Raw genomic sequence first — 16,902 nt, forward strand, 5'->3', positions numbered from 1 at the left:
CCGGGAAGATCCCACATGCCACGGAGCGGCTGGGCCCGTGAGCCATGGCCGCTGAGCCTGCGCGTCCGCAGCCTGTGCTCCGCAACGGGAGACGCCACATCAGTGATAGGCCCGCGTACCGCAAAAAAAAAAAAAAAAAAAAAAAAAAAAAATTACGTAGGCACGCAGCGTGTGGGGGAGAGAGCTCACGAGGGGCGCGGGCCCTCTCCCTCCTCCAGGGCTGCCGCTCCGACTTCTGCACTGCTTGTGTGCCCGTACAGGGCAGACCTCGTTTGTGAAAAGACAGCTGAGGAGACTCCAGCGCTCGCCATGGCCAACGAAAGCGGATGGAAGGAGTCAAGACTAAGAACGATCATATAAATTTGAGGGTGGTGGGGCAGGATGGTTCTGAGGTGCAGTTTAAGAGGCATACACCGCTTAGTAAACTAATGAAAGCCTATTATGAACAACAGGGGTTGTCAATGAGGCAGATCAGATTCTGATTTGACGGGCAGCCAATCAATGAAACAGACACACCTGCACAGTTGGAAATGGAGGCTGAAGATACAATTGATGTGTTTCAGCAGCAGACAGGAGGTATCTACTAAAAAGGGAACCTGCTACTTTACTTCAGAATTCTGTTCCTCCAGACCAAGACTTTCTCAATTAGAAAACTGCAACTTGGTTCCACCACATCCTGACTACCACAATACAGTTTCTCTACTCTTTCATTTTCCCCTTCCCTATTCCTTTACTGTACATAAAGTAACTGGTGTATGTGCAAAAGCATATTGCATTTTTTAAACTAAATGGCCAATGGTATGTTTTGATCGACATCAAATGGAGATGGGATAGCATACTCAGCAAGTTATTTTGCTCTCACTGTTCAACAACAACAAAACCCCATAAAAATCCTTGCATACCTTGTTGCAAGGAGAATTTTAATATTTTTCATTTATCATTGTAAAACCAAGGACAATTTTATACCTTTTTTGTACATAGCTATTATATGTAGGGCAATCTGTCTTTAAATAGGGATAAATTACTCTAAAAGAAATGAATCCTATAGTTTTTCCTTCAACTTAAGCATCTTGTTTAAATAAACTTCTTGTTTAATTAAATAACTATGTAGAAAGTAACAGTGCTAGTTTACTCTTTTCTAAGCACAGAAAGATTATAAATATATTTATGACAACTTTTCAATTACATTAAAAGGTTATAAGGCAACAAACACAGAATATTCTTTCTGAAACACCCAGGTTTTATACTGATTACAAAAACTAACATAGCCAATGCTTACTGACAGCTTATTATATATATTAGATAGTGTGCTAGGCACCTTACAAACCTTATAGCTTATCTAACCCTATGCCATTAGGATTCCCATTTTACAGATGAGAAAACTAAGGCTTAGAGATGTTCAATAACTTGCCTAAGATGAATTTTATTTGCACTGATATCTCTTTCCTATTTACCAGTCACATAGTAGCTAATTAATAACAGACTATATTGCCTGGCTTTTTCGATGATAATTAAGAAGATACTTATTTTAACTATAAAATTAAAAGATATATCACGGTGAAACCAGTAATAGGAATTCTTGGAGAAATATGGATTTTCTGTAGTTAAATTTGTCATAACTAGCTGAAGGGTAAGTAGATCACTCCAGTTCTTGATGAAATTCTTTGTGAAATGTATTAATCTATTACTGTAGACTCTAAGAAATGATTTAATGGTTGATTACTGAAGATTGTGCAGTAACCTGGGGTGATCATTCTGAATGTTCTCACTGTATCCTTAGAAATTCTCGGTTTGTGTGTATACTGATTTGTAATTTCTTGTAGAATGAAATTAGAAAATAATTTAGAATTGGGGCCTATTTTTCTTACAGGAATTTTTCTTAGTACACTTTTATTGATGTATACATATGCAGTATATATAGTTCATATATAGCAAATATAATGTATTTTTATATAATATTATACCATATATATAATATATATTAGATTTTTTGGTATAATATAGACCCCTATGTATATCATTATGTATATTAGTTAAAATGTAAACTAGTTAAGAAAACATGATGTTTCAGAGCTGCAGAGAATTTTTTCACGTGAAAATCACATATTTTCATTCAGTTTCTTCAATAAATTTTTTTTTTTTTTTTTGTGGTACGCGGGCCTCTCACTGTTGTGGCCCCTCCCGTTGCGGAGCACAGGCTCTGGAGGCGCAGGCTCAGCGGCCACGGCTCACGGGCCCAGCCGCTCCGGGGCATGTGGGATCCTCCCGGACCGGGGCACAAACCTGTGTCCCCTGCATCAGCAGGCGGACTCTCAACCACTGCGCCACCGGGGAAGCCCTCTTCAATAAATTTTTGAGCAGACACTGCTGGGTGCTGAGGATACAGAGGTATTCTGAAACAGATATGGTTCATACTGTCATGGAACTTATATAGTCTGTCAGGTTAAAGGCTTTAATCATATCTCAGTTTTTAGATAATTAATTTTTTTTTAGATAATTATTTCTGTATTTTATTTTCTATTTTAAAAACTGTTGCAGAAAAATGTTTATTCATCCTAAAAGTGGATTTAACAAGTTTTTCCCCAATGTATGAAAGTCTGTCTCACACCAAAGTACATGTTCTTAACCAATAGTATAGGCTTAGATCAGAAAAAAACATTTCAAACAATTTTAAATTATTGTAAGAGATCAAAAAGCATCTTCTAAAAAAAAGTTATTATACTGTGAATACAGTGAAAACTGTAATTCAAATTAAATAGAAAGTACTAATCAAATCTAAGAAACCAACCCTCACATATGACCATGTTTCAATGCACTAGTTTAAGAAAAATTCATCAAGTTATCATAAATGAATTCAAAACCTATAAAGCATTGTATGCTATTTGAGTACAACTTATCCCTAGGTAGTTTGCTTGCCATTTCATAAATAAAAATTTCTAAGTCATTTATGGTAGCAGAAACAAGAAATTATAATACTACAGAATACCAACCAAGGCACCAGCTGCATAAAGCATTGCTTGATCATTAAGAAAATCTTTCTTTGCAGTATGATAGCAACTGTAAGCCAAATCATAATGCTGCACCAAAAAACATAAGTCAGCCATTTTTCTGATTTGAAGTTCTGGAGCTTCTGGTGGATACCTGTAAATACAAATTAAGTTAAGAAAGGAATTTACAATTTATGACCTTTAAACCATTAAATATTATAAAATGTCTAAAAAGATGCCCAACTGTCCAAAACATGAGAAAAACTGATCCTGTATGGTAAGAATTCTACCTCCAAGGAGAGAGCGTCATTTCTCAAAGATATTTGGAAACAGATAGTTACATCCTTATTTATATAATTTATATCCCTATACTGAGAACTTCTCAACAGGAGGCAAGCATTTTCTCTATTGTCAAATTATGAAGTAAATAAATGATCTCACCTTTATGTACAGCAGAAAAAAAAAGAAAATCTAAAATGGATTTTATTTTCCCCTAAAACAGGATTTTATATTAAACAAAATTTCTAAATATATGCCATGTCTTAGAATTATTAGACCTCAATACTTTAATATAGTTATTAATGAATACTTAATCTAACTCCATCTTTTTACAAATAGGAAAATAGACCTAAAATAAAGTGACCCTCCTTATTGTTTATTTTTAGATATCCAATTACTTATAGTTTTTTAATTTAATATAATTTACTTATGGTCACTATTCTTATCTACCCCAGCTTTGACCTATATGAAACTAAGAAACTAAAGAGACAGTCATTTTTTGCAGAACATCATATAGTCAAACACTAATCAGAGTTAAATACAGAAAAACTAAAAACAATAATATTTTACTCACAGCAATCCAGATGTATTTTTTAGCTCATTAATGCTCTTTTCTGGAACTTTACTGCCACTAAACCATTTTTTAGTTGCAGAAAATAAAGATCGACTCAAACCTTTTCTTGATATTAGCTAAGAGAAAAGATTAAACATATTGACAAATATAACAATTTAATATTTTTCTTTTACATACAAAAGAAAAAACTCTAAATAACTAAAGTTTTAAGAGTGAGCAAATGTGCATTTTAACATTGATTTAAAGAAAACTGTCCAAAATGCTGACGAAATCCCTAGTGAAAATAAATAAGCCTCTTCTAGGATTTAACAGAATTTCATCACTGATAGTAATGTTAATAAACCCTAATATTGGTCTATTTTTCAAACAAAAACTTCAATTCTTTAAATAACTTATACTACTATATTCTCAACTTTACTATTTACTGAAATTTTTTAAAATACTAGTGCAAATAATTAAATCTTACCTGATCATTTAATTGCCGAATTGTTTTCTCTATATGTGGCAAGAGGCCCCGAAATGTGAACTCTTGTATAAACTGTCGAATTCTATCATGATCAGTAAGGGTTAAACATGCACCATGAATAATTCCAGCATTTGCTTTCTTTGTTTCATGTAATGATGAAGCAGATTTTACATGATCTGGGCCATCAATGCTGTTAGAAGAGTCACCAGATGGGTCCAATTGAAGCGGGTGAGTTCTAAAGTTGTTTGGTAAGCCATCTACTGAAAAACAGATCTTTCTTTTACTCTCAGAAAACAACAGAAAATTGTGATATTACTACTATATTACTAAAGAAAAGAAAGAATGTTGGAACTGTTTATCTTCCTGTATTTCTTAAGAAATCTAAAACAATAACATTAAAGTGTTCCCCCTAAAATTTTAGGACCTGGGTTAATACCTGTTACATGTAATAGAAATTTTTTAATTCATGTAAAGAAATGAAGAAAAATAATGTTAAAATATAAAGAATTATTTTTAAATAGCATAACTAACCAATAAGAAAATTTATAACAAAAAATTTTTAAAGCTATCACTGTCTAAACTGTAATTTAAAATACAAAAATAAAGCTCTCAAAATCATGTGAATTGGGGGAATTAATGCTACACATAATATCTTCCCTTGCTTTCTACCCAAAAAATTTTTTATGAAGCCTGATATATTACTCTTAAAAAACAAATTTTTAAATGTCAAAAAACATCAAACTCAAATAACTCAATAAAATCTTCAGAGGAAAAGCTAACCTGTCCATTATCTTTTTTCATCATGAAAATTCCCCCATCTTTTACGTATAAAGATTTAACAACAGTGCATATTTTCAATCAAAAGAGAAACTTAGAGAAAGTATATCAAGACCTTTGACTTCGTTATCTAATCCATCCAATGAAAGCAAGTTACTATCAGAATTCTTATTTGAAGTTATAGTACAAGGGCCATCTTCATATGATTCCTATCAAAATAAAATTTAAACAGCATTAATGGTTATATTTAATCATGTTTAAGATACCATCAAATTCATCAACAACTATGGTAAATCTCATTTTTTTTTGCTACAGCAACTCTTTTCTTCCAATCCTCCAAATTCTTAACTTCTTCCATGTATCATATTCTATCACTTCAATCCACACCTACTATATTCTTAAATTCTGTTTCACATGCAACCTACTATCCTAATTCTTCTGAATTCGAGTTACTTCTATCTCAGTTTTTCTGTTTATATGTGATATGCACATGCTTATATGAAACCTCTATATATATCTATGTAAGGAATAATGGCAAGACAGATGGACTACTAGAGTCAAGCGGGGTAAAAAAAGAAGGATGGTATGGAATCTGCTGGATCACAGATGCAGCGTTAATAGTTTGGAGTGCATTCTGAATACACAGAAGTGTTTTGGAGAAATATCCAATGCAAAAAAAAAAAAAAGAAAGAAAAATATCCAACGCAACGTTTACTTATAAAAAGGGCACTGATTTCAGCCAACAAAAAAAACTTTAAAAATACCCAGACTACTCCATAAGACCACTAATACTATGAGGTATTATTCTGAGTGCCAAATTTTGGGAAAAATATGTAAACTAGAACTTAATAAGAGGAACGTGATCAGGACAAGAAACAGTCTAAAAACAACATTTAAGAAAGAGTTGAAAAAACAGTATATTTAGCCTAGAAAAATATTTTAAAAGACATGAAAGCTATCTTGTATAATTTGAAAGTTGTCTTAATGGAAAACTGATATGGTCCCTATAGGATTGAGTACAAGCAAAGGGAGAAAAATTCTGGTTGATCCTCAAGCTGCTCAGACATGGAACAGGTCACCTGAGAAGACAATGAGTACTTTTACTAGATGAGGTCATTTATAGGTTTAAAGGAAATTAAAGCATTAGAACAGGGGTTGGATTTGACAACCTTTAAACTATCCTTCAATCCTGGGCTTCTAGGATTCTAAGCTGTAGAATTTCTATAGCTCTGTCTTCTATTAAAAGTTCTCCAACTGGACAATCTTACTTATTATGTTCCCTTTCCCAACCTAAGATGGCTGGATTCTAAATTGAATATTTCAATACTATTCCTATTCTGAGTGTGGCCCTGAAACATCATTTAAAGTTCCTTCACATCCAACTGGTTCTTTTCTCTCAGACACCTTTCCCCAACATTATCTTAAAGAAGGTCAACAATTATCTCAATATTAAAGTGAATAAAACTGGATTAAAAATTCCATATATAAGAAAGAAAAGGCAAATAAACAGATTATTAAACAATATTTATATTAGAACATCAAAAACTACATGAACTTTCTAATTCATATTTCTTAAAATAATATCACATCAAGTACATAATGTAGTTTAACTGTACAAAATATAAATATATTTTCCATTTACTTAAGAAATCCTCTTTCTAAACAAAAAAAAGTCAACTCTTGATTATCTGAACTAAGCATAGGAACTTGGCATTTGACCACTACCAAGTGCCATAAAGTTCTACCTTAAAAGTTGGACAGAATGTGAAACCTTACACCCACACGCATTAGCCAACAGACAACAATTAACATTAGTCTAGAACTCTATATTAGAAGAGTTGATTAGGAAGAAACAAAACTTCCTGGAAATTCAAAAGAAAAGAAAATCAGAGGAAAGTTAGGGAAAAAAGCCCACCCACCTAAAAAGTATGAGCTCCAAAAGGTGGCCATAAGAACAGCATGTTGAAAATGAAGGAAGGCAACCCCAGAGCATGTGGATAATAAAGAATTGACTGTAAGCATTCATAATGAATTAAATGTACAAGCCAAGAATTCTATTCTCTACATGTTTGTTTAGTCAATCTAATTCAATTCTTAATGTATAATTCACTTTTCATCATTTTTTTTTCTCTTTTTTTTTTTTTGGCTGGGCCCCGCGTCATGCAGGATGGGATCTTAGTTCCCAGAGCAGGGATCAAACCCACGCCCCCTGCAGTGGAAGCGTGGAGTTTTAACCACTGGACTGCCAAAGAAGTCCCCACTTTTCATCTTTTAAGAAAACAATCAATTAACACTGATATTATATACCTGAAAGGTATACACATAAGGGATTACTGCAGTTGGTTAAAAACAGCTTCTGAACTACTGACTTAAGAGCTCACATACTGATGGATCAAAACTAGCCAGATTCCACAAAATAACTATTAGTAATTCTACAAATTCTACAGTGATACCATTAGCCATAAAACTGAAATACAGCTTTTGTAGTTTGCTTCATTGTTGTTTTTTACATATACCTGGTTTTGAATACTATTTTTCTGGAGATACTGACTCCAAGGATCTGGTATCTGTTCATCTGACGCTCGATTAGGTGTTCGAGAATTAATTTTAAGTAAATAGCAACCCTGAGTTCCATATTTCTGTTTCATTTCTTCATAAATTGATTCAGCTCTAAAATAAAAAATGGAAAAGTTTGTAGCCAATGGGGAGCAGACCTTAGGCAATAACAGATATTAAAATAATACAAAAACCATGAAAAATTAGTCCCCCCAAAAGAACAAAAAGTTAGAGGTAGAATAATTTAAAAAAACTAAAAGTTCATGATCCTAACTGAAATTTAGCTAGCTTGGTTATCACCTTAAAGCACAATTACCAAAGTATGCGTCATGGAATAAAATTTTGCAGGATACTCCTGTTAGTCAAACAGAAAGTTTTGGTGGTCAAGCTAGTTTGGGGAACTACAGTAAGCAAGCCAACCAGTTTCTTTTGCAGCAGACCACCTCAGAGCCTTCCATTTGCTAATATGTACTGTGAATTTCCAAAGAGTGGCTTCAAACTTATAGATCAGAAACTCTTTCAACTATGTGAACTAGTCTGCAGGAAATACAACTTTGCGAAATTCTGTCTTAGAGAACAGACATTTATCAAAAAATGTAAGTGCTAACATAAAAAAGTATAGCACCCCCCAAAAAATCACCTTTCACTGCTAGAGTTTACCCTTCCCTTAGCTGTCTCCAAAGGGACACAGTTCAGAGGAAGAAAAACGAGAAAACGCAAGAAAAGCAGCCAAAATATTTACTATATAAAAATCCTTGCAAAATTTATAATAGCTGGATCCATGAGCTAATCTCAGATACAACAAAAAGCACTTGATTTCCTTACTTTTAGTTAACTAGACTTGCTAGTTAGTGGCAGACAAGATACTTCAAATGGTAAGTCAGCCTAAGAATCAAACAGTACATTCTGATGGAAAATGAAATTTTGGTACATAGAGCTAACCTAATTTAAATAGCTTTTTTTTTTTTTAACCAAAAAGCACATGGATAATCCTATATCACATTCAAATGCAGAAGCTAATACTATACAAATAACAAGCCTAACAAATAATTAAATCATATTACACACTATAAAATGAAAGCTGGATAAATAAAATAGTTATAAATTTGTATAAACACAGATATAAGTATACGTGTATGTATATACACTCAAGTACAAAAAACTAAACATCTACTTGCTTTACCAATGACACTGCTAAGCATAAGAACCACTGATCTAATACTGCAATTATCACTTAAATATCCTAGTTATAACCATCCAATGTGGAAGATATATACCATATTCAAATGATAGAAACTAATTTCAATAGCCAGTTCAAATTATTTCTATTTATATAGTACACTTTATCCAATAGGCTACAGATTGTTTATGATGTCAAAAAAATTCTAAAGATTAGTAACCCTCAGAACAATTCTGTGGTCTTAGAGAGGAAAATTTATTTTAAAACGATGGATTGTGCTCATAACAAGGGCAAGAAATAATTATTTAATTGCATATCCTAAACAGCATTGAGATATCAGAGTAACAGTTTGAAACAACAGATTAATTTGATCCACATCTTGAACCAAAATTCAAAATAAACTGCAAAGCCACAAAAGTAAAATTGTTTTAATATTATCTTATTTTTCAAGAACTCATCTTTAAAGATATCTATTCTCTTATCCCAAAGATAAAAGGACTATGGCAAATCACTAATAATGAACATTAAAGGGAACATAAGAAAGAAGTGCTTGGATGTTTCTCAGACTGTGAAAAACATCAAGGCTAAATATATAGTGATGAGAAAGTGAAGAGTGGAAAAAGCAGTGCCTATAAGCCAGGAAGTGAAAAGTCAGAGGAAAACTGGGAAAGAGAAAAGAGAAAAAATGAGAAATAATATTATACAAAGTAAGAAATAACAGTGAAGACCTATAGGTATAAAATGGCAAGCACTTGTGGACAAAGATTACAATAATAGAGATATACATTGAAAGAAAATTTTGGGTAAGCATATGAAATCTAACATAAAATGATGTAGCTGTTGAATATAACTCCAAATAAGAGATATAGTTAAATGTTTTATTAATGAATTTTTACTTTCTTGGATGAAAAATATATCAAAAACTTAAGCCATGTCCAAATCAACATTAACTCATTTAACAGGAAATTATTTAAAATTTAAAAAATAAAAAAAGCTTACCTCTGTTCATCTCCTGCACTTACATCATGTAAAAGTACATAATATTTAAGTGTATTTGGTATAAACCACTTGGGGTAGGAATAATCATTGTTGTGCTGAATTCGATGCTGTTCTTGTGACAACTTTGAAAACTGTTCCATAGGTTCAGCTTCACTAGACGATGTCACCAACATACCTTGTAAATCATATTAAGGTAATTATCACTTATCACTTAATAATAAATATTATCCTATTAATATAAACTTTAGGGAGATATTTTTTGAGCTAAAAAAATCTGATTTTACAGGTTTTCCTGCAAGCATAAAACATTGATAATTTCTTCAACATTTCTAAGTAATTCAAGGTTCTAAATAGTAAAGCTATTTTGTTGGTAGTTTTTTAGATCATTTATATATGTAATAAGGAAATCCATGAAAAAATGGACAATATGAAAATTGTGCAACTATCAACATAATGAAAAATTCTGCTGAATCTTGCTTCTCTCCATTCCATCTCACTGTGATCTCATATTCTATCCCATCTCAACTTTTCACTGTAACTGCATTAAGGAAATGAAAGTCATAACTGTCAAAGTAGGTTAACAGCTATAAAACAGATTACTAAAAAAAAATGGATAACTTTTTAAATATGAGCTTTTGCATAAGCGATTAATTTTGAGGCAATCAGCAAAAGCAGTTAACACCGACAGTTTACATTTTTTCTTTCTAAAATAGCTTAAAAACATATTAAGCATGAAATTTTCAAGTTGGGTGATAAAGAAAAATAACCAAGCCCTTAGTATTCTTATTTTTTAATCAAAAATTAGTTACACTAGTCTTGTATCTAGGATGCCATTTAACAAAGAAAGCAATAAAACTTGTAGCATCATCAATAAAAAATAATTTCTCCATCTCTATATCCTCTCAACAATTTTGCCTTCATATAACTCTTTCTGAGATTAATAACTTCCAAAACATTTGATTTTAAGAGAACATAAAAGTCAAAGGATACATGCTAAATAGTGGTTCAGAAATTCATGATCTGATGCTGGCATCGACTGAAGAAAGGTCTCTCTGTAAGACTCAAACCATGGAGTAGTAGCTAAAATTAACAATAAATAAACCAGTTAAAAGTCCTCAGTAGAATCAGTTTACAACAGACAAAATTTCAAGTCCATTTTCCTAAAAGATATGAAACATCATTTCTAGCAATACACAAGCATTTTTCACTTTTGCTTTAAGATGCATATGTGATGTATGTGTATAAGCCATACACACAAATATATTCATACATGGCAGTATATATATTTGCAAAAATAAAACTGACCTATTCCTAAACCTACCCAATGATCCCACAGCTTACTTATTAATGCTTTCAATATTACCTACATGAATAATCAGATTTTAGAACTAAAGTTTTGTATCCCTGCCACTAGTCATGTTGTCATAAGTAGCTCCTTTTCATAAATGGTATTATTTCCGAACAGTGGTTCTCAACCAAGAGTGATCATGACCCCCAGGAAACATTTGGCAATGTCAGGAGATACTCTGAGCTGTCACAACTAGGGATAGGGAGGGGGTGCTACTGGCATCTAGGGAAATAGGTCAGGAATGATGGAATGATGCAGTACAGCCTAGAATGAGGAGAACAAGACAGCACCCCCCGACCCCAGCAAAGAATTATTTGTTCAGAATGTCAACAGTGGTGAGGCTGCCAAACCCTACTTTATAATTTGATTACTTGAGTATGATAGCAACTAAACCTCTTCAAATGGAATTTCAAAGCATACTTACCTTATAATCAAATACAAAGACGTGTGTTTTCACTTTTTGTATACATGTATATGATGTTGATTCTTAAAATTTCAAATCTCTCTTGCTCCATGCTATGCATTTTACATTAAAACTATTCTAATGTTAAAAATTTGAATTTAGTTAAACTTAGTCATTTCATTAGGTTTAAGCAGATTATCTAAATCACAGTTTTACTAAAAGGATACTCCATTCCTATTTACTTATGCTGACTATAAAACCTTGTGTACTTTTTTGTCTTATTCTTAGAATCACTGAAAACACAGCAAGTATAATTTCTGTTTACATTATAATACTACATTAAACGACTGGGAAGGTTGAAGAAAAAAAGCTATTCATTTTGACCGAATAACATATCCAACCTGGTGCCATATATACAAAAAAACTTTAATTGCAAAAATGCCTATGAGAATAACCCACATATTGTTTAGGAGGGCTATTACAAAAATCTCATGTTCATTGCTATAGAAGAGGAAAAAGATTCCCAGAAACAGTACAATATATATGAAAAGTGGCAAAAATCAGAGAATGAATGACAAGGATTAGTCTGTTAAAACAGGAAAGCAATTTTCTTACCAACCAGTAAATATATCTTCCCGCCAAATGAATCAAAATTAGTCTCTAACTTGAAAATTAGTATTAACTTTCATTTAATCCAATGCCAAGAAAATATAAAGATTAGGTAGTGAAAATTTTGGTTAAAGAAGAAGGAATCTCCACAGATGGGGGAAATGACTTTATCAGCTTTGATTATTTTTCTGTTTGTTGCTTCAATGATGCAACATTAACAAATTATTAACAAATTAACAAATAACAGTAAGCTGTAGACATATGTAGACAAACAAAATGTAGACATATGAAAAGGGGTTTGTTTCACGGTGGGCTGGGGAGTTCTGAATAAACAAATTAGGTCTTCCAAAACAGCTATCCTTTGCAACACTATCTGGAATAAAAGACTAGAAAACCTACATGTCCATCGGGGGGGACATTAAATGGAGGCACTATGCAGCTTTAAGAGAAAGGGGAAAATCTCTATATATTACTATGAAGTGCTCCCAGAATACATTAAATGAAAAAAGACAACAGCAGAGAAGTATACATTTTTGTGAAAGGGAAGAAGATACAGAAAGCCACACATGTATTAGCTTATATTGTCAAAGAGAAATAACAGAAGGATAAATGCCACCAACAAATGCCATCATGTATCAGAGAAAGAAGAAAGAACAGATAAGAAAGGGGAAGGGCCTGAACAGAAGGTAGACCTCTGCAAATGTACCTTGTTTCACAGTTTTGACTTTGGAACAATATAAATGTCTACATAACTAAAATTAAAAAGAAAAATAGCAAGTACACACATGCAGGAGTTCTTAAACGGAAATAATACTTTCTAAATACTGGTGCAAGAAAACACTCGGTACTCAACAAAGAATATAAGGAGCACAGGAAAATCTTCTAAATGTATATGGCAGAAGTGGGTTTTATCCTTCAGGTAGGTCACATTCAGGTTGATGAGGTAAGTTTTTCCCTCAGCCACATGTTTCCTTGAAGGGCTAGAAGTCTCCCTTTATTTTTCTTACATGTCAATAAGTCTAGGGCATCCTTCTTTTTTGCTTTTTCTAGTGACATTTTTGAAGAAAGTGGAAAAAAATAGTTTATTAATTTTTTTAATATTAACAAAAGACTAACATTTAGTGACAATTCTCTTCCCTTAAAAATTCTCTTGTACTTATTTTGGGATGAAATCGGTATTTTGCTCATACTCCTTTCCATCTCTACATGTTCTTTGGTTGGAATTGAAACAGCAACCATGTTATCCTACCAGTTCAAGTTTCTCTATGCAGAATGTACTTTTCCCTTGGTAAGAAGGGTAAGGAAGGCAGCTAAGAGCTGAAAAACAACATAATGCTCTATATCCTCCACTCACACTCATAAAATGCAGCCCTCTCTCTCTCCCCATTTCTTCTTTGTTCCCTTCTTAGTGCCAGTAGCTTCAGACACAGTTACTAGTGTTCCAATACATACCTAACAAGGGCTGCCGGCAGTGAGCTAGACCTAGAGCAACTCTGGTCCTCTTTCTACTGAAACCAAATACTATCACTAGAAATCCCAAACCTGCCAGTGAAAAAGACTGACTACCCTAAACATAAATGTCACCTGTAAATCACATATTTTCCCTTTCTAATCATTCACAAAAGTTGAAAGTACCAGAAAACCACCATTCAGACTAAACAAAATAGCACTAAGAAATATTACAAATTCCACACAATGTTGTCACTTAAGATTATAACTTTAGATAAACAGTAGTACCAAAACTTAGTATATTTCAGAATGAAACTATTCAAGTAAGGAAAAGAAATCAGATAATCAGATGCTGTATAATTATTTAATTCTTTAAAATACAGTTTCAAGGTCAAAAATACTTGACAACACAGTGATTATCAGAATATATGGTTTAATTCAGAGTATCTTAGACTACAAAAGCACCAACAAACTAAAACCAGAACTCATATAAAATTTATGAGCATTTTGCAAATCAAATAATCTTAAATAATATGAAGAGCTAAGAAATACTAACCTTGTATTTTAACAACAACCTTGAGAACTATCCTTGAAGAGAATATTTCTAATCAAGTGTTTTCAGAAAAATCAGCAAAAATCAAAGTATTCTAAAGAGATGAGAGTCATGATTACTTATGCCCAATTATTAAATTTCTCACACACCACAGGAGAAGACTTTTTAAAACAGGTTGTCCTTTATTGAAACTATATTCCTTTTAACCCTCAGTATATCAGGAAAAATAGTCACTGCATTTACTATCTGGATCTAACTGACCCTTGATATTTTATTGTATTTTTAATTCAGTTTACAAATTATTTACAGAATTAACAGTAAAACCATAACAAACTTTTTAATAAATTTTAGTAAAGCGAACTCAAATTATATTCCATATATTCCCCATTTTAAAGATACATGCCTCAGTCAGGCAACGTTTTTTGAATGCAACTAACTGTTCATCAACTATCATGCACAAACCTAGAACACATCCATCATGTAAATACCAATTCCAGATTCAAACACATCTCTAACAACTTCTAGTTTATCATTACTTCTGGTTCTTCTTGCTCTTGCATAGTCAAGGTGCAATATTTTGGAAAAATGTGATGGCTCATATTCGCTGAAAAGAAAAAGGTCATTCTATTTGCTCCATCACTGCAAAACGTTTTCATTCTTTAGACTTCTAAACAGCAAACAGAACGATCAAGCTAATAAATTTTTTACTTCTACATCATCTAATTCTTTCAGATTACCTTCATACACATACCTGCTTTCAGCATTTGTCCACTTACAAACTGTATCAAGTAAATTTTGTTACACAAACTTATGATCATAAAAGATGAAAGAATACGGTCACATGTCCTTTAACAAAATGGGATGGTCTAGGTTATCATCTCAAAATATTGTGTGAAGTCTTTTCTGCTAAATTAGTGATTAGCTGGATGAAAATACTGTATTTTCTTTTTGTTCTTAGAAATACATTGTTCACTCATCAGTTCTTGAGCTTGAGGAAAATTGTCCTGGATATTGTCATCTGAAGACTCATAGACTGGGATTTCTGTATATGATCAATTTCACCATTGTCATCAGAGTCCAATAAAGTAGGTAGCCACTAGCCACATGTGGCTAGTGGGCACCTGAAATGTAGCTTGTCTGACTGAGGTGTGCTGTAGGTGTAAAATACACATAAGATTTCTAAGACAATATAAGAAAAAGAATAAAATTTTCCATTTATTACATTTGAAATGATAATTTTTTTGTGTGTGTATATATATATATATATATAAACTGGAATTAAATTAAATATATTATTAAAATTAGTTTCACCAGTTTCTTTTTACATTTTTTTTTTTCGGCCACAATGCGCAGCTTGTGGGATCTAGTTTGCCTACCAGGGATTGAACCTGGGTGCTCGGCAGTGAAAGCACAGAGTCCTAACCACTGGACCACCAGGGAATGCCCCCTTTTTACATTCATTATTGTAGCTACAGAACACTGAAAATAATGTAAATGGCTTACATATTTCTATTAGACAGTGTTAGTCTAAAATGCTATACGTCCAGCTTCCCAGATGGCGCAGTGGTTAAGAATCCACCTGACAATGCAGGGGACACGGGTTCGAGCCCTGGTCTGGGAAGATCCCACATGCCGCGGAGCAACTAAGCCCGTGCGCCACAACTACTAAGCCTGCACTCTAGAGCCTGCGAACCACAACTACTGAGCCAGCGCACCACAACTACTGAAGCCCACGCACCTAGAGCCCGTGCTCCACAACAAGAGAAGCCACCGCAATAAGAAGCCCACACACTGCAACAAAGAGTAACCCCCGCTCGCCGCAACTAGAGAAAGCCCAAACGCAGCAACAAAGACTCAACACAGCCAAATATAAATAAATAAATAAGCAAATTTATATCTAAAAAAAAAAGAGTAAACACAATAGGGACTTCCCTAGTGGTCCAGTGGATAAGAATCCGCCTTCCAATGCAGGGGATGCAGGTTCCATCCCTGGTTGTGGAACTAAGATACCACATGTCGTGGGGCAACTAAGCCCACGCAGCGCAACTACTGAGCCTGCACACCACAACAAAAGATCCTGCATGCTGCAACGAAGATCCCACGTGCTGCAACTAAGACCCAACGCAGCCAAATAATAAAATTTAAAAAAAAATTTTTCATTGCCTTAAAAAAAAGTAAACACAATAGACAGTAGGTGATAGGATAGATAAAATTATCTCCGTTTTAGAAAAATGAGACAGAAATGCTAAAAACAGCAGTAGCTGAATGGAAAAAAAGATAATAGGCAAGGAGTGGAGTGTAAACAATCTGGAACAGACCACCACAGGAAATAACTGTATATAATGAAGATTCTTTCAATTCCATTGTTGTGTCTTTCCAATTACTGTACTAAGGAACACTAGCTTTAATTGACCAATCTGATGAAGAAAACGTGGCACTGTTAAGCCAAGCTTATGAGGTAAATATCTAACGTGTATTTCATAAATAGAATGCATGAAAAGTATGATGACTCACATTAATGGTAAAAACTAGAAGCGTATTTCTAGACAAACAGAGAATTAATCTTATTTACAATGGATAAAACCACTCTCATATCTCCAAAGAGAAGTATTCTGTTATAACAGAATCTTATTAAAATGAATTCAGTCCTTCATATCACATTCCCAGGCTTCAAGACCAACATAAAAATAAAGCTAAAGGGAGGTGCGTTAAGTAGCAGGGA

General features: G+C 33.2%; 1 protein-coding gene and 1 pseudogene across 1 annotated transcript in view; one reads left to right on the top strand and one right to left on the bottom strand.

The window, feature by feature from the left end:
• The window catches only part of TRAPPC8 (trafficking protein particle complex subunit 8), a 90,756-nt gene that overhangs the window by 63,345 nt on the left and 10,509 nt on the right, over positions 1–16,902 (bottom strand). The window contains exons 3-9 of the mRNA XM_060028853.1: positions 10,809–10,898; positions 9,819–9,993; positions 7,600–7,753; positions 5,199–5,292; positions 4,307–4,563; positions 3,841–3,956; positions 2,991–3,141 (exon numbers count right to left, since the gene is read on the bottom strand). Coding sequence (XP_059884836.1) covers positions 2,991–3,141; positions 3,841–3,956; positions 4,307–4,563; positions 5,199–5,292; positions 7,600–7,753; positions 9,819–9,993; positions 10,809–10,898 — 1,037 coding nt within the window. The remainder of the gene's footprint in view (positions 1–2,990; positions 3,142–3,840; positions 3,957–4,306; positions 4,564–5,198; positions 5,293–7,599; positions 7,754–9,818; positions 9,994–10,808; positions 10,899–16,902) is intronic.
• On the top strand, positions 222–1,864 carry LOC132436219 (small ubiquitin-related modifier 3 pseudogene; annotated as a pseudogene).

Source organism: Delphinus delphis, chromosome 13, assembly GCF_949987515.2.
Source record: "Delphinus delphis chromosome 13, mDelDel1.2, whole genome shotgun sequence".
Lineage (NCBI taxonomy): Eukaryota > Metazoa > Chordata > Mammalia > Artiodactyla > Delphinidae > Delphinus > Delphinus delphis.